At 41.1% G+C, this 22415-nt stretch overlaps 2 protein-coding genes and 1 non-coding gene across 3 annotated transcripts in view; all 3 read left to right on the top strand.

Annotated features, from left to right (window-relative positions):
• The first annotated feature begins 61 nt into the window (after nt 1–61).
• Nucleotides 62–21041, top strand: LOC128596653 (zinc finger protein-like). The gene is given in 7 exon segments (XM_053606247.1): nt 62–228; nt 6363–6456; nt 8448–8574; nt 8742–8834; nt 14494–16200; nt 16203–16293; nt 16295–21041. Coding segments are annotated over 6 exon segments (2229 nt in total). The 5' UTR covers nt 62–228; nt 6363–6441; the 3' UTR covers nt 16491–21041.
• LOC128596655 (zinc finger protein 225-like) overlaps nt 8808–22415 on the top strand; it is a 32346-nt gene continuing 18738 nt past the window's right edge. The window contains exon 1 of the mRNA XM_053606249.1: nt 8808–8834. The gene's annotated coding sequence lies outside the window, so the exon portion shown is untranslated. The remainder of the gene's footprint in view (nt 8835–22415) is intronic.
• LOC128598026 (U4atac minor spliceosomal RNA) lies at nt 10300–10428 on the top strand. The gene has a single exon (XR_008383543.1). It is a non-coding gene; the product is annotated as a U4atac minor spliceosomal RNA (small nuclear RNA).

Raw genomic sequence — 22415 nt, 5'->3', positions numbered from 1 at the left:
TCCGCTCAGGCAGAGGGGTCCGGGGAATCCTGGGAAGTGTAGTCCAGACGCTCGGCAGTTTCGCTGAGGCCTCCGCTCTGGGATCGTGAGGTCCCTACCTTTTTGTCAGTGGTAGCTGGGCTGAGTTCCTCGCGTGCAGGCCCTTCTGAGTTTTCTGGACGTACTCTCTGGATCCTCAATAAACTGGTGATCGATTTAGGGGAAAAGAAGCCTCACTGGAGAGCAGAGGTTTGTTTGGAGGGGCAAGGGTGGCGGTTTTCGTTCCTGTCGGTGGAGCTCTTGCATTTATTTGGGGCTGTCCTCGCTCCCCGGGGGAGTTCGGGGCTTGGTCGTGTAGCATTTTGCCTGGTTTGAGGGTGTACTGAGCTCTCAGGTTGCCCAGTCCGTCTTCTTCCACTACCCCCATGAGGCCGCTTTCTCGCCTTGTAAACTTAGGGCATTATTTAATCACCCTGTACTCCCCGCCACTGTTCTTTAAAATGGAGATATTAGGAACTTCCCAGTAGAATTGTTTTGGGAGCTGAACGAGGCAGTGAAAAGGAAAACCTCAAAATAGTTCCTGTCAAGTGAAGAGTGCTGATCTCTTGTTATTACTGATTTACCAGCAAGCAGTCAGGTCTCCTGGTTGGGGTCAGAGCTCCAGCGGCAGTGGCTCAGGCCCTTCTCTGTGATCTCGGCGGTGCGCTGTGTAATTGCAGACGCCTTCTAATCTCATTTTTGGAAGGCGAGGGTTGCTCCACCTTCCACGAAGGGAGAGAGTGGGAGCTCTCATTTAACTGTCGTAGGTGACAAAACGGTCAGGGTGTTTCACAGCTTTCTCTTTCCATAGCCTGACTTTTCAGAACAGTACTGCACGTAGTGACTGGTTGGCTACTGAAAGCAAAGCTCTACCTACGCGAGCGGTGCTTGGCTTGTTTCTTTTACAGGTTTGTTCACCTCAACCAAGAATATATAGAATGTGTCCTCCGGTACGGGTGTTGATAATCATTGAGCTTTAATTGCTAACTTCATTCCAAGACCTTTATACAAATAAATAAATAATGTTATACCGTGGCTCTCTGAAAAGTTACTGCTTTTGTCCCTTTTAAAGACGAGAGAGAGTCCTAGGGAGCACAGGTTATTTGCCTATAGTAACCCATATAAGAGGCGGAGCTGGGCTTGGCACCTAAGCAGTTCTGAGTTAATAAAATCTGAGCTACATTGTCACTCAGGAGTAGGATCTAGCTGGAATCAGGTGGGGAAAGTAAGTTAGGATTTTATGGAGGGGACCTTGAGAACAAGGTTTTGTGCTTGGACTTGTCTAGGAGTTTTAAAAATATTTGCCAACTATTTTTTTTTTATTCATTACAAATATCTTGTATTCTTATACAACCGTATCATTATGGAACATTCTATTTTTAATAGACAAGGAACATTTTTTATTAAGAAAAATATTTTTTCCTCATGAATCCAGGATATAAAGGGAACAACTATAGGCTTCTATTAATTAAATGTCTTTCTTTATGTATACCTGTTTATTTATGACCATTTACAATTTTTTATTAAATTATTCTTAATGTTTTTTTCCCTTACCTGCGTAACTGCCAATCACAACCAGGAGAATAAACTAGTGAACTGCCATGTTATATCATGCCCATCCTTATTATTCATGTGACTCTTTCCTGATATTTTAAAACTTTTTTTTTTTTTGAGACACAGTCTCACCCTGCCGCCCTTGGTAGAGTGCTGTGGTGTCACAGCTCACAGAAACCTCCATCTCTTAGGCTTAGGCGATTCTCTTGCCTCAGCCTCCCAAGTAGCTGGGACTACAGGCGCCTGCAACAACACCTGCTATTTTTTTTTTGTAGTTGTCATTGTTGTTTGCCAGCCCCAGCACATGTGGCTGGCACCCTAGCCGCTGAGTTACAGGTGCCGAGCCGAAGTTGGGAATTCTTTTTTATTTTTTTGAGTTTTTAAAATTTCAAAATGTTAATTAATGGGGTACACACATTTTTATTATGTGGATAATAAAAAAAAATTTTTTTTTTGAGACAGTGTCTCAAGCTGTCACCCTGGGTAGAGTGCTATGGCATCACAGCTCACAGCAACCTCAAAGTCTTGGGCTCAAGCAATTCTGTTGCCTCAGCCTCCCAAGTAAGTGGGATTACAGGCTCCCACCACAATGCCTGGCTATTATTTTTGCAGTTGTCATTGTTGTTTAACTGGTCCGTGCCCGGGCTGGGTTCAAACCTGCCAACCTTGTGTGTGGCTGGTGCTGTAACCACTGTGCTATGGGCTCAGAGCTGTGGATATCTTGTATATTGCTTAAGTCAGGGTTTTTGATGTGTTCACCACCAGAATAGTTTTCATTGTACCCAGTAGGTACACACACACTTCCACCCTCCCCCCTTCTTGGTTTCTCTTGTCCTTTATGTCACTTTGCACCTCTGCATACGTATCTGTTAGCTCCCACTTATTAGTGTAAATATATGGTGTTTGGTTGTCTATTCCTGAGATAGTTTAGTTAGGAGAATGGTCTTCAGTTCTATCCACATTGCTGCAAATGACATTACTTCATTCCTTTTTATTGTTAAGTAGTACTCCATGGTACATGGTTCATTATGAACGTTTTGAGATAGATAAAAATCAAAAAACATAAAATGCACATGGACAGAAACAAATGATGCCCTTCCAACAACACCAATAAGCTGAGTTTGTTGAAACTTGTACTGGTGAATCAGAAAAGATGCTGTTGACTGTGGACGCGAAATAACAGTCTCTCTCCAAATTTTCATAGTGATCTATGTATACATTTATTACATTTTCCTAATCCATTCATGAATTGAAGGGCACTTCGGTTGATTCCACACTTTTGCAATTGTGAATTGTACTGCAATAAGCATTTGAGCGCAGGTATCTTTTTGATAGAATGACTTCTTTTCCTTCGGGTAAACGCCCAGCCCTGAGACTGCTGGATCAAATGGTAAGTCTACATTTAGTTCTTTGAGGACTCTCCATACTGTTTGCAGTCCCATCAATAGTGTGTCTAAATGGACACCAGCATCTACTGTTTTTTTTTTTTTTACTTTTTAATGGGTATTCTGATAAGGGTAAGATGGTATCAAATTGTAGTTTTTGTTTGTTTTTTTTTGTTGAGCATTTTTTCATGTCTTTGTTGGCCATTTGTCTATTTTCTTTTGAAAAGTTTCTGTTCATGTCTTTTATCTACTTTTTGAAGGGGTTATTTATTTTTTCTCTCTGATTTGTTTGAGTTCTTTGTAGTTTTCTTTTTTTTTGTTTTTGAGAGAGTCTCACTTGGTCACCCTTGGTAGAGTGCCGTGACATCTTAGCCCACAGCAACATCAGATTATTTTGGGTTCACACAATTCTCTTGCCTTAGCTTTCCAGGTAGCTGGGACTACAGGCTCCCACCACACTGCCCAGCTATCTTGTTTTTAGAGACGGGGGTCTCGCTCTTGCTCAAGTTTGTCTTGAACTCGTGAGCTCAGGCACTCCACCCACCTCAGCCTCCCAAGTGCTGGGATTACAGGTGTGAGCCACTGTGCCCTAGATTTCGGATATTAGTTACATACTCACTTTTAATCCAGAAGGATTCCACAGTCTTCGTCTTTTTTATGCTTGGTATTTTTGAAGAGTATAGGTGAGTTATTTTGGAGAAAGACAGTCACTGGGCATTTTCACGTTTAGGTTTAGGTTATGCACTGTTGATGGGGATACCACAGAAGTGGTGAGGTGTCCTTTTCGTTGTAGCATAACAGTAGTCAAATGATGTTCTTTGGCCCCTTTGTTGGAGACCTCAACTTTGTTCAGTTAGCTAAGATGATATCTTTTAAATTTGTCCACTATAAATGTATTTTTTTTTTTTTACTTTTAGAAATAACAGTTTTTCATGGGGAGATACTATTAGTGGGCATTTTTATTATTTATTGATTTTATTTATTTATTTTCCTTTTTTTTTTGTGGTTTTGGCCAGGGCTGAGTTTGAACCCACCACCTCCGGCATATGGCCAGCGCCCTACTCCTTTGAGCCACAGGCACCGCCCTATTTACTTTTTTTTTTTGAGACACAAGGTCTTAGTCACACAGGTTAGTGTGCCATGGTTCCATGATAGCCCACTGTAACTTTGACTTTGAACTCCTGGGCTCAAGTCATCCTTCTGCCTCTGTCTCCCAAGTGGGATTACAAGTGTGTGGCACCATCCCCAACTAATTTAAAAAAAATTTTTTTTGTAGAGATAAGGTCTCACTGTTGCCCATCCTAGAAGTGGGCATTCTACTGTGAAGATGAGCTTCTACCTCTCCTGCATTCATTTGTTCAATCATAAATACTCTCTCGATATGGACTCAGAATCAACTCTTGTTAAGTTAAATGACATATATATTAACAATTATTTTTCCAACTTTATTGAGACATATTTTACATATCATAAAACTTACTTGGGTGGCACTCATAGCTCAGTGGGTAGGGCGCCAACCACATACACCAAGGCTGACAGGTTTGAACCCTGCCCAGGCCAGCTAAAACAACAATAACAACCACAACCCCCCTCGCCCCCCCCCAAAAATAATAGCCAGGCCTTGTGGTGGGCGCCTGTAGTTCCAGCTACTTGGGAGGCTGAGGCAAGAGAATCGCTTGAGCCCAAGAGTTTGGGCTCACTGTGAGCCGTGATGCCACAGTAACTCTACCCAGGGTGACAGCTTAAGACTCTGTCTCAAAAAAAAAAAAAAAACAAAAACCTGACTTATGTCCTGTGTACGTCCAATGATCTTTAGAATGTTTTCCAACTGGAGGAACCATCACTCTTAATTCAGTTTAGATCATTAGCATCATCCACTTGAACTCCTATGCATTCACAGACAAACCTCATTCTCACCTCAAATCCAAAGCAATAACTAACCAACTTTCTCTCTGTATACATTTACCTACTCTGGACATTTCATAGAAATGGAATTAACCATAAGTGGTCCTTTGTGACTGACTTCTTTAATTTGGCATAATGTTTTCAAGGCACATGCATGTTGTAGCACAACTCAGTACTTCAATCCTTTTAATAGGTGAATAACATTCCATTGTATGAATACAAGGTCTGACAATTAAGATAACAAACTTGCTACCCAGTGCTTATGTTGGCAGCATTTTACAAACAAGTATTGTAAGGTGTCATAACCTTGGCATATCAGCGTCTCACCTTGTGATCATGTTGATGGTGTCTTGCTGAATGGCATTCATCATTGTTGTGTGGTTTCGTGTGTTGTCATGAGAATGTTGGAGCTGTAATTAGAGCAAGGAACAAACCTTTTCTTGCTAAGGTTGGTAAGAGTGAAGTGAAATCAGGAACATGTTGGTCCAAGTTTAAGGGGATAATGCCATGAAGAAAACTGCAGTGTACAAATGGGTTAAACGTTTTTTCTGAGGGGAGAGAAAGCATCACTGATGAAGAGAGGTCAGGGCAGCCAGTAACAAATAGAACTGAAGAAAACATTATAAAAATTTATCAAATTGTAAGTCAAAATTGTCAGTTGACTGTGAGAAGCATAGCAGACCAAGTAAACATCTATAGAGAAAATGCTGGCCATGGCTCTTGCCTGGTGACAATGCCCTGGATCATATAGCACTGTCTGTGAGGGAGTTTATAGCCAGTAAACAAAGAATTGTATTGTAATATCGTCACTACTCACCTGATCTCACCCCCCATGACGTTTTTCCTTACCCACAGATAAAGGAAATATTGAAAGGAAGACATTTTGGGCAGTGCCAGTGGCTCATTGAGTTAGGGTGCCGGCCCCATATACTGAGGGTGGCAGGTTTAAACCCTTCCCTAGCCAAATTGCAACAAAAAATCGCCAGGTGTTGTGGCAGGCACCTGTAGTCCCAGCTATCTGGGAGGCCGAGGCAAGAGAATCACCTAAGCCCAAGAGCTGGAGGTTGCTGTGAGCTGTGACGCCATGGCACTCTACGAAGGGTGACAAAGTGAGATTCTGTCTCTAAAAAAAAAAAAAGAAAGACATTTTGATGGCATTCAGGATATCAAGGGTAGCACAATGACAGTTTTGATGGCCATTCTAGAAAAAGAGTTCCAAAATTGCTTTGAAGGGTGGACTAGGCCCTGGCATCAGTTCATAGCTCCCCAATTCAGCAGTGAGGTCTGTAGTAATTTTTCTAGGATGAGTTTGCAAACTTAATTGTCAGACTTTGTATGCCATAATTTGTCTATCCATTTACTCGTACGAGGGCATTTTCATTGTTTGCAGTTATGAGTTATTACGAATAATGCTGCTGAGAACATTCTCCTGCTAATTCATAATGCACGTGCCTATTGCTGGGTATCATCCCTGGCTACCCTTTCATGTGTCTCTTTCAGGCACTTTCTAGGCAGGATTTTGCCTTCCCATGAACGGCATAACTCAGCACTCTGCAAATTTCTAGAAGTTGGATAAAAAATGACCACATTCAAGGTAAGTAAGGCTTGCCTTTCTTGGTGTTAAAATTTCATCTCACTGCTCAGTTTGTCATGTGTTTTTCTCTGTCTTGGGAAGACTGTTGTGTGCCCGGTGCTTCCTTTGCCTCCTTTGTGTTGCCTTTGCATTAGTTTTACTTACTGTTTTCTTTTCTTTTTTTTTTTTTTGAGACAGAGCCTCAAGCTGTCACCCTGGGTAGGGTGCCGTGGCATCACAGCTCACAGCAACCTCCAACTCTCCAACTTCTGGGCTCAAGTGATTCTCCTGCCTCCGCCTCCCAAGTAGCTGGGACTACAGGCACCCGCCATGACGCCTGGCTATTTTTTGGTTGCAGCCGTCATTGTTGTTTGGTGGGCCAGGGCTGGATCGGAACCTGCCAGCTCAGGTGTATGTGGCTGGTGCCTTAGCCGCTTGAGCCACAGGTGCCGAGCCTTCTTGTATTACTTTTTTTAATGGAGTAGAGAAAATAGTAGGAATACATACTTCTTTTACTGTAATACTTCCTTGCTCACATCATTAGCTATTTTTTCTTATACTCTTCTTCATGTACATTCATAGCTGTGTTTGTATCAATATTCGTCTAATTTAAATTGTACACTTCTCATTTAATACTATATAATGTTCATTTTTTATGGTTCCTTCATATTCTCAATGAATTGATGTGCCTTTTTAATTACTTTCCACTCACGGACATTAGGAACTTTTGCAAACCTACCTTTGCTGTGCACCTCATTGGCTGTTTGGTAGATGGAGTATCCACACGTGGCACAGCACCGCAGGCTGAAACTGGGGCTTCATCAAGTGTTGTTGGAGGTGTTCAAACAGGAAGAGCTGGTAGAAGTTTGAAGTTGCTGTGAGCTGTGACGCCTCAGCACTCTACCCAGGGCGATAGCTTGAGGCTCTGTCTCAAAAAATAGAAAAAAGAGATCAGTTCCCTGGAATACTATACAGACATGAAATAAGATGAAACTGATAACAATAATGATATTTATAATAAAATATAAAAATAGCTAACGTTTATTAAGAGCTTAGTCTATGTCACACACTTTCCCCAATATCACATATATTCCCTTGTTTAATTTTTTACAAAACTGTATCATGAGATAATCATTATACATAAAGAACAGTATAGGGGGTGGTGCCTGTGGCTCAGTGGGTAGGGCGCCAGCCCCATATACCAAGTGTGGTGGGTTTGAGCCCGGCCCCAGCGAAACTGCAACAAAAAAATAGCCAGGCGCTGTGGCTGGCGCCTGTAGTCCCAGCTACTCCAGAGGCTGAGGCAAGAGAATCACCTAAGCCCAGGAGTTAGAGGTTGCTGTGAGCTATGAAAAAAAAGAACAGTATAGGTCGACTTTTCCAAGGTCCACATGCCTGGGAAGTCACAGAGATTTGGGATGTGCTCTAAGGTGCACTGGCGGTAGATCATGAGATTGAATGCTGCAATTAATGTATGTAGTTTGTGTCTTGAATGTACAAGGTATCCACTGTATAGCTGTCCCACACAGCTTACCATAACCTAGTTAGTTTGACAAATATTGATGGAAAGTGCTAGCATCCATGGTTCAAGTAAGAGACAGAGAGAGAGAGAACGAGAGAAAGAGAGAGAATGGGCATTAACAAACAAGATTGGGACCAAATTGCTAAATGCTGGGGCAATTGGCAATATTAATTGAAACCTAAAAACGTGTAGGCAAAAATACAGCATTTAGAATCTGAGAGGGTCGTTTCCAAGTAGACTCAATGACTACACAAAGCAGAAGGCCTGGACTTCTTTTTCAGTATTGCACCTGTGGGGGAACTCAGGAAAATGAGTGTGTGTCTTTGTCAGGATAGACACAGAATGAGTGGGATCAGTCTGTAAGTTGACCTACAATACATCCCTCAAACATCCAGGACAACCTCCCACCTGTCCTCTCCACCCGCTCAGTGCCGCCTCCTCCTAATGTCATTGGACATAAGATTAAGGTTGAATATGTTGGATGTTGCAGGAGGCGCTGACGTTCAAGGACGTGGCTGTCGTCTTCACCAAGGAAGAGCTGAGTTTGCTTGACTCTGCCGAGAGAAAGCTGTACCGAGATGTGATGCGGGAGAACTTCAGGAACCTTCTCTTAGTGGGTAAGGACAGGTACCCTCTATAATGGAATGTCAAGTCCCAGGAGTGACTTGTATCCTAGGGTGTTCAAGTTACAGTATGCAGTGGGAATCTAAATTTTTGGTAAATTTTACTTAGATTTTTACCTAAAATGTGTTGGGATTAAGCATGTGACTTTGAATGTTCACAGGGCATCAATCATTCAACCAAGACACATTCTACTCCCTCAGGGAAGAACAACTTTGGATGACAAAGACAGCAACCCATAGAGAAGGGAATTCAGGTACAAACCAAGCAACTGTGCATCTTTTTGTGTGTCTCTCCCATCTGTTTACTTTCACCCATGACCATTTTTATTGCCCTAGTCTAAATGGCCAAACCTCTTCCCTGAATTATTACAGCTGCCTTCTGGCTGGTTGTTCTACCCTCCCACTGGCACCTTTTCTCCCCATAGCAGCCACGTGATTCTTAGGACATCTAAGTCAAAGTGCCATTCCTTGGCTCAAAAGCCTTTATGGCTACTTACTTATGTTAAAAGTTACAATCTTTCCTAATGGCTTTTAGAGACCTTTTTGTGGCCTGCTCTTCATCCCCTACTGCCTCTCTGGTTATAGCTCCTGTCTTCTCTCTTGCTGTTTTTTCCAGCCACATGGTCTTCTCTTCTGTTTTTCAGTCTTGTGAAGGACACTGTATTGCCTGTTGCTCATAACCAATTAGTACACCTTAATGGAAAAAGAAGCAATTATTATCTTTCTGTTTGGGGCAATAATCAATCAATGTGTCTTCAGGGCTTTGTTCCTTTCTAGATGTTCTTGGGGAGAAACTTTCACTGTAGTTTATCAGTATCGTGGGACTATCTGTACCTCTTGGCTCTTATTTACCGTCTTTCATCTTCAATTGTAGCAACTTGGCATCTCTGACTATTCTTTCACAGTCATGCTTCCTCTGTCGCCCTGCTTATGCCTCCCTCTTTCACCCTTTAGGTCTCTTGTAATTGTTTCTCCAATAACCCAGGATGATCTTTTTCTAACTACTGGGCTCAAGCAATTCTCTTGCCTCAGATTTTCTATTTTTAGTAGAAATGAGGTCTCACTCTCACTCAGGCTGGTCTTAAACTCCTGAGTTCATGCAATTCATCCAAGTCAGCTTCCCAGAGTGCTAGGATTACAGGCGTGAGCCATTGTGCCTGGCCTCTAAGTAACCTTAATTGCATCTACAACCTCAGTTCCCCTTGCTGTGTAACGTAACATGTTCATAGGTCCTAGGAGTTGATGTGGACATCTTTCAGGAACCATTGTTCTGTCTAGAGGGGAGCTTCTGCCTCAGAGCCCTTACTTGCTCCTCTTCTGATCAGAATAATCTTTCTTCTCAAAAACTTCTGGGGAACCTCCTGTGGCTTAGTGAGTAGGGTGCTGGCCCCAAATACTAAGGGTGGCAGGTTCAAACCCAGCCCTGGTCAAACTGCAACAAAAAGTAGCTGGGCATTGTGGCAGGCGCCTGTAGTCCCAGCCACTCCAGAGGCTGAGGCAAGAGACTCGCCTAAGCTTAAGAGCTGAAGGTTGCTGTAGGTTGTGAAGCCAGGGCACTCTACCGAGGGCGACAGGGTGAGACTCTTGTCTCTAAAATAATAATAATAATAAAATAAAATAAGAACCTTCTGGCTCTTCCTTAAGTTTATTCCAGTCTGTGCTCAGATTTAATATTATAAGGAAGGCTATCTGCAACTATTCTACTAAAATGATATTCTAATTATCCTTTTCTTGGGGTTGTGCTACGTCCAATGAGCGCATAGTGAGTGAGGGCAGTACTGCTAACACCTACACAACACGCTCGCATCAACTAGAGCTTTGCTTTATATTGGTGCAATTTTTGGAAAAAGAAAAATCTCTTTTTCCTGATGTAAAAAAATATATGTATAGGGCGGCACCTGTGGCTCAGTGGCTAGGGCGCCAGCCCTATATACTGAGAGTGGTGGGTTTGAACCCAGCCCCAGCCAAACTGCAACAAAAAAAATAGCCAGGCATTCATTGTGGTGGGTGCCTGTAGTCCCAGCTGCTTGGGAGGCTGAGGCAGGAGAATGGACTAAGCCCAAGAGCTGGAGGTTGCTGTGAGCTGTGATGCCATGGCACTCTACCGAGGGTGACAAAGTGAGACCCTGTCTCTAAAGAAAAATATATATATATATATAAATATAAATTTAAAATATATATATAATATATATAAATATATATTTAAAATATATATAATATATATATAAATATATATATAAATAATGATGTTCTATTTTTACTCTTTTCTTGTCCTGTCTTATACTATCTCAAACACTTCTGTTTTCCTGTCACTTCTATCCCTTCTATTACTGTTTTAAGAGGAGGAATTTTGGCTGTTTTGTTCATGGCTGTATTTTAGTGCCTAGAATAGTCCTGGTTCTAAGTATTTGTTATCCTGATAAATAAGTTAATGGGCAGGGGAGATTCACTGTCTTTAGGAATTGTGGAGATAGCTAGTAAGAAATGCACAAACTGGAGTGAAGAGAGCGAGTGCAGAACGTTGTTTTGTCTTCAGATGGCTTACTGTCTGATTTCACCCTTCTTGGGTTCCCTTGGCACGACTGCATTGTCTATGTGTGCAGCTGACCCACATCCCATGGAAACTTTGAAGCATTCTTTTCATGACCACATTAAGTAACACGCCTTGTCTGTGCCTTACCTTGGAGCTTTCCCCAGGGAGCATATTCCTTTCTGGGAAGAAATCCTTATTGCAGGAAGAATCTAATGCCTACTTCTCAGACAGCTCCTCTATACAAGGGGGAAAAAAAAAAAATTCTCAATTTCCTGATGCCTCTCAATCAATAACCAAGTTTCCAGCTACCTTTTCTTTGACAGAGTTTCCCATCAGCAGCCCATTTGCCTTTTCCAAAGTATATATATGCATCGCTGCCCCCGGATTTCTCCCTTTTTCTCTTAGAAGAGGAAGAATTAGGATGGGGGTGACATCATGGGGGTGAATGTGCAAGTGAACATTGTCTATATTTCTGGTCATCTTTCTTCAAAAATGAGCATATTTCTAAGCCTATTTTATGCAAATTTAATTGTTAAAGACATTAAAGAATATGCTTTTAAATAATTTTTCCTTTATATTCATATATTTTTACAGAACTAGTGTACTACTGTATTTTGAACTCATGAACTTTATAACCCTTTATAATGGGAAACTGCTCTCTCAAAATATAAACATTCTGAAAGTAACTCTCCCTTTTCCCCTAAAACCTCTTATTTATAAGTTACAGTGTATTAAATATGTCCAAAATGTGCCAATAGGTACTCCCTCACCTATTAATACTTTCTAAGATTTAGGCTGGGCCTGGTGGCTCATGCCTGTAATCCTAGAACTCTGGGAGTGAGACCCTGTCTCTAATAAAAATAGAAAAATTAGCCAGGCATGGTGGCATATGCCTGTAGTCCCAGCTACTTGGGAGGCTGGGACAAGAAGATCACTGGAACCAGAAGATCACTGGAACCAAGGAGTTTGAGGTTGTGCTGAGCTATGACACCATGGCACATTAGCTACGACACCTTGGGCAACAGATTGATACTCTTCGTCTCAAAAAAAAATTTTTTTCATGATTCAACCATTATAAGTTATCTTTCCACTGAAAAAATTTACTTGATTCAAAACTTGGTAATATCCTGACTAAAGTTTCCAAGCTTTCTGTGAGTGTGACCCATAGTAAGAAACACATCTTTCATTATAACCAGTACAAATATTTTTCATGGATGTAGATGTATGTGGGTGACTTTATAGATATTTCATGTAATCACACCTTTCAGGCTTGTCAGGATGATGTGTAAAGTTTTATTCTAGTTCTTTTTTCTAAATGCCCCTTAGAAATATTTTAACTTACTTTATAGCTCACTAATAATCTTCAGTCTTTAATTTGAAAATAAGTATAAAGGCCTATTTATCTATGTCACAATTTTTCTGTACTCTGTTTTCAATGAGAGAGTCCAGTAACCTCACATGGAACCAACTAGAGCATAACTCCTCACGCATTCTTTTAATTTTAAGTGACTCTTGCTACCTTCCATTGTCTCATTGGGAGCACCCCCCTTGGATGCCCCTGTCATGTAAAGAAGCCTCTTGCATTCTCATCAAAACTGGAGTTGTGGCTCGGCGCCTGTGGCTCAGCGCCTGTGGCTCAAGCGGCTAAGGCACCAGCCACATACACCTGAGCTGGAGGGTTCGAATCTATTCCGGGTCCACCAAACAACAATGACAGCTGCAACCAAAAAAATAGCCGGGCACTGTGGCAAGCACCTATAATCCCAGCTACTTGGGAGGCGGATGCAGGAGAATCGCTTGAACCCAGGAGTTGGAGGTTGCTGTGAGCTGTGATGTCATGGCACTCTACCCAGGGTCTCAAAAAAAAAACAACAAAAAACTAGAGTTGGGCAGCGCCTGTGGCTCAGTGAGTAAGGCACTGGCCCCATATACCAAGAGTGGAGGGTTCAAACCCGGCCCTGGCCAAACTGCAACAAAAAAATAGCCGGGCGTTGTGGCGGGCACCTGTAGTCCCAGCTACTTGGGAGGCTCAGGCAAGAGAATCGCCTAAGCCTGAGAGTTGGAGTGTGCTGTGAGTTGTGACGCCATGGCACTCTACCAAAGGCAATAAAGTGAAACTGTCTCTACAAAAAAAAAAAAAAAAAACTACAGTTGTTTGTTCCTTTTCTATTTCAGATACCCAAATTTGTGTTCATATCAACACAGAAAAAGAAAAGTGTACATTGCAAAATTCTTGTGCAGGAATATTTTGTATATGTAGATATAAACACTCATAGCTGTTTGATATTTGGCATTAAGATGAGCTCAACCAACTATAAAAATTGGGCCAGTTTACAGAAGACTGCCCTCACTTTATACCAACTGCAAATTTGGGGATTTCCCAAAACTACATTCACATTCAGTAATTCACTAGAAAGACAGGCAGAATTCCCTGAATGCTTTTTGACTCAAATTTACTGATTTTAGCAGGGGAAAGATGCACATTACATTTTGCCAAAGGAAAAATCAAAGAAGAAACAGTCTTGGCAAATGCCAAATGAGGACCTTCTGTTGTATTCTCCCTGCAAAGTAGAATGTGTTGCAATTCTAAGATTAAGGTGTGACTTAGGCACAGAGTACTATCAATCAGAGAAACTCACATGAGTGCTGGTTTCCGGATTAATCACTGGGCCTCCATTACATAGACATTATTCATTGATTGAGCCCAAGTGGTTAAGCAATATACTGATCCACTGATTCCATGTGACCTAAAGCCCCACCTTAAATCACCTTGTTTTTCTTTCTGACATGGTGAACACCACTCCCTAACCCCCGAAGGAGTAGCCAGTCAGGCCTAAGTCATGTTGCTTTACTATCCAACCTGACCCATTCTTTGCCCTCAAGAAAACAAAGACATTCTCCTCAGGCATGATGTTCTAAGCATACCTTTCAAATGCTGAGGAAAACTTCTAGACCTCACTTTGAGTAAAGTAAATTTCTTTACTTTATTGGGATATACAAAGTATTGATTATGTTACTGTTTTTCTTTAAAGTTCTTTTTTATGATATTTCATAATTTATAAACATAATTTATTAGGTTCATCATTTATCATGCAAGATTTTATACTGAATAGAAAATTCACCAGGAACAATAACAGGTAAAATGTATGTATCACTTTATTTTTTTTTATTAAATCTTTTATTTCTAACAAGTATTTTATATATGAGACTTGGAATGGTTCTAAATCAGTCTTGTGCAAACCACAGAACATGTTGTACTTGGAAAACATAAATTGTTCTCTATAGTCATTTAAGTTTCATGCCATGTCCTAAGTATGAACTCTTGAAAACATAGAATAAAGGCATTATTTGTCCACATTTTTTAATCTGTATTCTGATAGGAGGCAAGATCCAAACTGAGTTGGAGACTAATCCAGAAGCAGAATCACATGAAGAGTTGTCCTGCCAGCAAATCTGGGAACAAAATTCAAGTGACTTAACAAGGTCTCAAGACACCATAATTAATAGCTCTCAGTTCTTCAAACAAGGCTATGTCCCCTACCACATTGAGGCAGGGCTATCGATTATTCACATAGGACAGACAACTTTCCAGGGTAATGAGGATAAACAATCCTTCAATGATGTCTCCATCTTTGATCTTCATCAGCAATTATACTCAAGAGAGAAGTCTCACACATGTGATGAGTGTGGAAAGAGTTTCCGTTATAGATCAGTTCTTCTTATTCATCAGAGAGTCCACATGGGAGAGAAACTCTATAAGTGTTATGTGTGTGGTAAGGAATTTAGTCAGAGCTCACATCTGCAAACTCATCAGAAAGTCCACACTGCAGAGAAACCATTCAAATGTGAGCAGTGTGGGAAAGGCTTCAGTCGTAGATCAGGACTTAATGTTCATTGCAAATTGCACACAGGAGAGAAACCTTACACTTGTGCAGAATGTGGAAGGGCCTTCGTTCATGCATCACTGCTTCAGGAACATCAGAGAATCCATACTGGAGAGAAACCATTCAAATGTGAGATATGTGGTAAGAACTTCCGCGTTAGGTCACGACTTAATAGCCATACCATGGTTCACACAGGAGAAAAACCATTCCGATGTGATACATGTGGTAAGAGCTTTTATCAGAGATCAGCACTTAATAGTCATTATGTGGTCCACACAGGAGAGAAACCATTCCAATGTAATACATGTGGTAAGAGCTTTCATCAGAGATCAGCACTTAATAGTCATTGTGTGGTCCACACAGGAGAGAAACCATACAAATGTGAAGAGTGTGGAAAAGGCTTCATTCGTAGGCAGGATCTTTTTAAGCATCATGTGGTCCACACAGGAGAGAAACCATACAAATGTGAGGAGTGTGGAAAAGGCTTCATTCGTAGGCAGGATCTATTTAAGCATTATGTGGTCCACACAGGAGAGAAACCATATAATTGTGAAGAATGTGGGAAGAGCTTCAGATGGTCCTCAAGTCTTTCAAGACATCAGCGAGTCCACAGTGGAGAAAAACCATTTAAATGTGAAGAATGTGGGGAGGTATTTTATACAAATTCACAACGCTATGCTCATCAGAGGGCCCACAGTGGAGAAAAGCCATACAAATGTGAAGAGTGTGGGAAGGGCTACAAATGGAGGTTGGATCTTTACTCTCACCAGAAGGTCCACACGGGTGAGAAACTTTATAATTGTAAGGAATGTGGGAAGAGCTTTAGTAGGGCCTCATGTCTTTTGAAACATCACATAGTCCACACTGGAGAAAAGCCATATAAATGTGAGGAGTGTGGTAAGGGCTACAACAGTAAGTTTAATCTTGATATGCACCAGAGGGTCCATACTGGAGAAAGACCTTATAACTGTAAGGATTGTGGGAAGAGTTTTGCCTGGGCTTCATGTCTTTTGAAACATCAGAGACTTCACAGTGGAGAAAAACCATTCAAATGTGAAGAATGTGGGAAAAGATTTACTCAGAATTCACAACTTCATTCCCATCAGAGAGTCCACACTGGAGAAAAGCCATACAAATGTGAGGAATGTGGGAAAGGCTTTGGCTGGGCCTCAACTTGTCGGACCCATCAGAGACGACACAGCAATAAACACCACTGAAATGTGAGGATTATGGGAAGGACTACATGCACAGTTTTTACTTTAAAGTCCAAGATAAAGTTCATAGTGTAGAAAAGCAAAAAATGTGAGGACTGTGTGAAGGGCTACAACCAGCTCTTGAATCTTGGTACGTATCACAGAGTCCACATTGGAGAGAAACCGTACAAGTGTGGGGAGTGTGGTATGTGTTTCAGTGTAGCCTTCAACTTCATCAAAGTGTCCACACTGAAGAGATACTTTAGTAATGTGATAGGTGTGATAAACTCTTCATTTTAGGACGGTGCAATGGTTCACGCCTGTAATCCTAGCATTCTGGGAGGCCAACTTTGGTGGATTGCCTAAAGCTGACAAGTTGTAGACCAGCCTGAGCCAGAGTGAGACCTCGTCTCTAAAAAATACCTGGGCATTGTTGCGGGCGCCTGTAGTCCTAGCCACTTGGCAGGGTGAAGCAAGAGAATTGCTTAAGCCCAAGAGTTTAATGTTGCTGTGAGCTGTGAAGCCATGGCACTCTACCAAGAGTGATAAAGTGAGACTCTGTCTCAAAAAAAAAAAAGTCTTCATTTATTCATTTATTTATTTATTTTTTGAGACAGAGTCTCAACTGGTCACCCTTGGTAGAGTGCTGTGGTGTCATCATAGCTCACAGCAACCTCAAACTCTTGGGTTCAGGCAATTCTCTTGCCTCAGCCTCCCAAGTAGCTGGGACTACAGGCACGCACCACAGCGCCAACTGAGTTTAGAGATGGGGTCTCTCCCTCACTCAGGCTAGTCTCAAACTCCTGAGCTTAGGCAATTCACCCACTTCTGTCTCCCAGAGTGCTAGGATTACAGGTGTGAGTTATCACCGCCAGCATCTTCATTTGTTCTTCATGAATACAAATCTCATCTGAGAGTTCACAAAGGGGAAAAACATTAACATGTGAGATGTGGTAGTCAAAGGGATGTGAATGCAAATCTTCACTGAAATGTGAGGATTGTGGGAAGGACTTCCCTTGGAGTTCATATCTTATAATTTATCACAGAATCCATGTTCTGTGATCTGTTGATCAATTTTATCCAGTCTTGTAAGAGAGCAATTATTTGTTATGTTACAGTCAGTATTTCTGCCACAGCTCAGCATACCACTGTGGTCTCAGGACCACCATAGTGGAGAATCATGCTAAGTGGTACAATAAAGCTTCATTCGGAAGTTTAATGGCTGCAGTCATTCAGGAGACAGGTCTTAGAAAGGTTGAGAATTAGTTCAGCCATTTACAAACTCTAATGATGAACACGCCATAATTTACATCCACTAGAATGTAAGCTACATGTTTCTGCACTGCTGAATCTTCAAGTTAATATTGATTAGCCCTTCATATGTGGTTCAGTACTGTTTTTTTGTTTATTTTTTGAGACAGAGTCTCAAGCTGTTGCCCTGGGTAGAGTGCCATGGCGTCATAGTTCACAGCAAGCTCAAACTCTTGGGCTTAAGCGATTCTCTTGTCTCAGCCTCCCAAGTAGCTGGGACTATAGGTGCCCACCACAACACCCAGCTATTTTTTTGTTGTTGTTGTTGTTCCACTTGTCAGCTGCTGTTGTTAGCTGGCCCAGGCCAGGCTTGAACCTGCCAGCCTCAGTGCATGTGGCCGGCGCCCCACCCACTGAGCTACAGGCATCACCCCAGTACTTGTTTTTTATTTCAGAATATTGTAGGGGTAGAAACATTTTGGTTACATGAATTGATTTTGTACAGTTTGACTCAAAGTTATTAAGTGTGTCCATCACCCAGATGGTGTGCATTACACCCATCAGGTGTGAACTTATCCATCTCCTCTCCTACCTGTTTGATTTTCATTGAGTTTTACTTCGACATGTACACACAAGTGTTGATCGATTAGCTCCAATTTAATAGCGAGTACATGTGGGAGTTGCTTTTTTAGTCCTGTGATACTTCCCTTATTTTCGATCCTGTGATACTTCACTTAGAAGGATGTTCTCCAGTTCTATCCAGATTGTTACAGAAGGTATTGGTTCACCATTTTTTATGGCTGACTAGTACTCCATGGTATACATATACCACATTTTATTAATCAGTAATTATTGATGGGTACTCGGGTTGAGTCTATCTCTTTTCAATTGTGAACTTGTGCATAATAAACATTCAAGTGCAAGTGTCTTTTTAATAAATGACTTTTTCCCCTTTGGTTAAATACACAATAGTGGGATTGCTTGATCAAATGGTCAATCTACTTTTAGAGATTATACTAGTTGGCAGTCCCACCAACAATGTATAAATGTTCCTTGTTCTCCACATCTACACTAGCATCTGTTATTTGGGGACTTTTTGATAAAAGCTATTCTCACTGGAGTAAGGTGATATCTCATTATGGCTTTGATTTGTATTTCCCTGATGATTAGAGACATTAAGCAGTTCTTCATATGTTATTGGCCTTTCATCCATCTTCTTTTTTCTTTAATTTTTTTTTTTTTTGAGACAGAGTTTCACTTTGTCACCCTCAGTAGAGTGCTATGGCGTCACAGCTCACAGCAACCTCCAACTCCTGGGCTAGGCAATTCTCTTGCCTCAGCCTCCTGAGTAGCTGGGACTACAGGTGCCCACCATAACGCCTGGCTATTTTTTGCTGCAGTTTGGCCAGGGCTGGGTTTGAACCTGCCACGCTCAGTATATGGGGCTGGTGCCCTACTCACTAAGCCACAGGCACCACCCTCATCTATCTTCTTTTGAAAAGCTTCTGGTCGGGCGGCGCCTGTGGCTCAAGGAGTAGGGCGCCAGTCCCATATGCCGGAGGTGGCGGGTTCAAACCCAGCCCCGGCCAAATAAATAAATAAAAATTAAAAAAAAAAAAAAAGATTGTTAAAAAAAAAAAGAAAAGCTTCTGTTCATGTCTTCTGCCCACTTTTAAATGGGATTGTTTGATTTTTTTCTTTTCTTTCTTTCTTTTTTTTTTTTTTTTGTCATTTGCTTGAGTTCATTGAAGATTCTCAGAATCCTTTTATCAGTTCTATACCAGGCAAATATTTTCTCCCATTCAGTACGTTGTCCTTGGCTGTGCAGAAGCTTTTTAATTAGGTTAGGTCCCATTTACTTATTTTTGTTGTTGGTATAATTGCTTTTGGAGTCTTGCATAGCCACATGTAGAAGACCGAAACAGGATCTGCACCTCTTCCCACTCAAAAATTAATTCATTTTGGATGACAATCTTAAACTTTAAGCATGAAACTATAGTAATTATAGAAGAAAATTTTAGAAAAGCACTTACAGATTTCAGGCTAGGCAAAGAATTTATGTTTTGTTTTTATTTTATTTATTATTTTTTTTAGAGACAGGGTCTCACTCTAGTGCTGAGGGACTTATACTCTAATACACAGCTCACAGCAACCTCGAACTCCTGGGCTTAGGCAATTCTCTTGCCTCAGCCTCCCAAGAAGCTGGGACTACAGGTGCCCGCCACCACTCCCAGCTATTTTTTATTGCAGTTTGTCCGGGGCAGGGTTTGAACCCGCCACCCTCAGTATATGGGGCCGGCACCCTAACCACCAAGCCACAGGTGCCGCCCTATGTTTTCTTTTTAAATCAGATGTTCTGAGCAGTATCAAATACTCATTTGTTAAATGAATAAAGAAGAAACCATACAATATTTTTTAAAATGTGTCCGAAAGAGGAAACATGCAAAAAATATTTCAACAAAACATGAGTTGAAATGACAAGTACACTCAATACTGAGATCCACAGGATCGTTTTGAATATTATTCTATAGTACTGGGCTGCTGGCTTCCCCTCATCCTCTGGTCATGAGAGGTCTGGTATAGAACTGATAAAGAGATTATGAGAATCTTCAAAAGTTAGTCTTTTCTTTCTTTCTTTCTTTTTTTTTTTTTTTAGGGACAGAGTCTCAAGCTGTCCCTCTAGGTGGAGGGCCTTGGCATCATAGCTCGCAGCAACCTCAAACTCTTGGGCTCAAGCAATCCTCCTGCCTCAGTTGTTCTATTTTTTTTTTTAAAGTAGAGACAGGGGTCTCACTTTTTGCTCGGGCTGGTCTAGAACCCATGAGCTCAAGCTATCCACCTGCCTCAGCCTCCTAGAGTACTAGGATTATAGGCGTGAGCCACCTCACCCAGCCTAAAGTTAGATTCTTATTATTTGTGGCTATGTATAGTGTTTCATTGGTAATTTTTTCTCATAGTATAGGCTGATATGGTACTATTGCAGTTATGTGGGAGTGTGTAGTATAGTTCAGGCTATGCATTTCTGAAGGGCTTGTTAACCAGAGTCCAAGTTCCTTATACCCCTTGAGGCTAGCAAAAGCCTGGCGGTCTACACAAGATGTCTCGCACCCGGCAGACTCAGGGCTAGAATTCTGGGGGTCCTGTTGACCATAGTTCAGGATCCTGTACTCCCCTATCAGGTGCTGCAAGGGGCCCATTTATTACCTGGTGGCTGAGAACAGAATGTCTAGCAACCAAAGATTATTATTGCCTGAGTCCTGCCTAAGCATAGATAGAAATCACAGAAGCGAGTTAGGCAGGTTTATCCCCAATTTGTAAAGTATATGTTGTAATTACATGGTGTGCCTGCATGATTTTCCTTTCTTGAGGTGCTTTGCTTTGAATAACTCGAATTAAGTTTTTACATTATGTTGTCAACATGATTTATGATTTTTAATCGAATAAAAAGACCTATGGGATAATGGACCACTGCTGCACTTCCTGGCTGCACTTGAGATGCTGCTAGTTATAGTGTAAGCCTCTCACAGGCTCCCATTGGTTATTTCAGCTGAGATAACTGAGTCTGAGTTTTTCCTTGCGTCAAACTGCCCTCGGTGCAGATCCCAGCAAAGGTTGTGGGGACCCAGGTCCCCACACACAGTTACAGATCGCTGCACATTTCACAACTAAATTTTTATGATTGTGTTAAGGCAGATCTTCTGGTAATGATTTTAAAGTGTCAGATATAGTTACATTGACAAACATTTTCTTAGTCAATCCTGAACTGATCATGATTTGTGATTTTGCATTTCCATGCAAGCTTCAATGCGGTTGTCCTTGAATTGATAGCCGTTTCTTTTTTCAGACTTCTCAAGTTGAAGCTATTCTAAATTTGAAGGACATCTTTTAACAGTTTCCTTACCTGGTATTTTTCTATTATCCCTATGAAATACTAAGATAAACTACTTGGAATTTGATAATTTCATCAAATGTATTCATTATTGGGGCAGTAATAACATTTACATTTATTGCTTGCAGTAAAAAAAATGTATCTTTTGGAAAGGATTATATGTCAGAATGTATAAGGTGGAACTGAAGTCATAGGATAGGGAATTATGATTATGACATTAAAACTTCAAAAAGTAGGATTGCCAGGCACGGTGGCTCATGCCTGTAATCTTAGCACTCGGGGAGGCTGAGGTGAGTGGATTGCTTGAACTCAGGAGTTTGAGATCAGCCTGAGCAAGAGTGAGACCTCATCTCTACGAAAAATAGAAAATCTAGGCAAGCATTGTACTGGGCATTTGAATTCCTAGCTACTGGAGAGGCTGAGGCAAGAGAATCACTTGATCCCAAGAGTTTGAGGTTGCTGTGAGCTGTGATGCCGCAGCTCTACTGTACTCTACTGCGGGTGACAAAGTAAGACTCTTGTCGCAAAAAAAAAAAAAAAAAGTAGATGATCACAGTGATGGTGTTACTCTATTTTAAAATGGAAAGAATAAGTATTTAAAAACAGGAGTTTTGGGGAAATGCACATTACTATTATAACACGAAGTCAATGACATGATGATACAGACATACAACAAAAGGAGAAAAACATAGCACGGGCTTTGTGAAATCAGATCGTAGCCTTCATGATATAGTCAACTATCTTTTTATGTTTCTGTCTTTTTTTTTTTTTTTTTTTTTTTGCAGTTTTTGGCCGGGCTGGGTTTGAACCTGCCACCTCCAGCATATGGGGCCAGTGCCCTACTCCTTTGAGCCACAGGCCCCACCCAGATCAAATATTTTTTAACACCAATGAGTAATTGGTGGTATTTTTCCATTTTATCGTATACATTTTTTAAATTTTTAATTGTTATGGATATGTAATAATTATACATATCTCAGTAAACATCACGTTTACTGAAGTGATGAAGTGTGTACAATGAAATTTGAAATATTATTAATGTTAATCATTTAGCTATAAGGATTTCAAATAAGATTGGTCTATGT

Source organism: Nycticebus coucang, chromosome 10, assembly GCF_027406575.1.
Source record: "Nycticebus coucang isolate mNycCou1 chromosome 10, mNycCou1.pri, whole genome shotgun sequence".
In the NCBI taxonomy this organism is placed as follows: Eukaryota; Metazoa; Chordata; class Mammalia; order Primates; family Lorisidae; genus Nycticebus; species Nycticebus coucang.
Note: the sequence above shows the minus strand (reverse complement) of the source record. Positions and strands in the feature narration are given on the sequence as shown.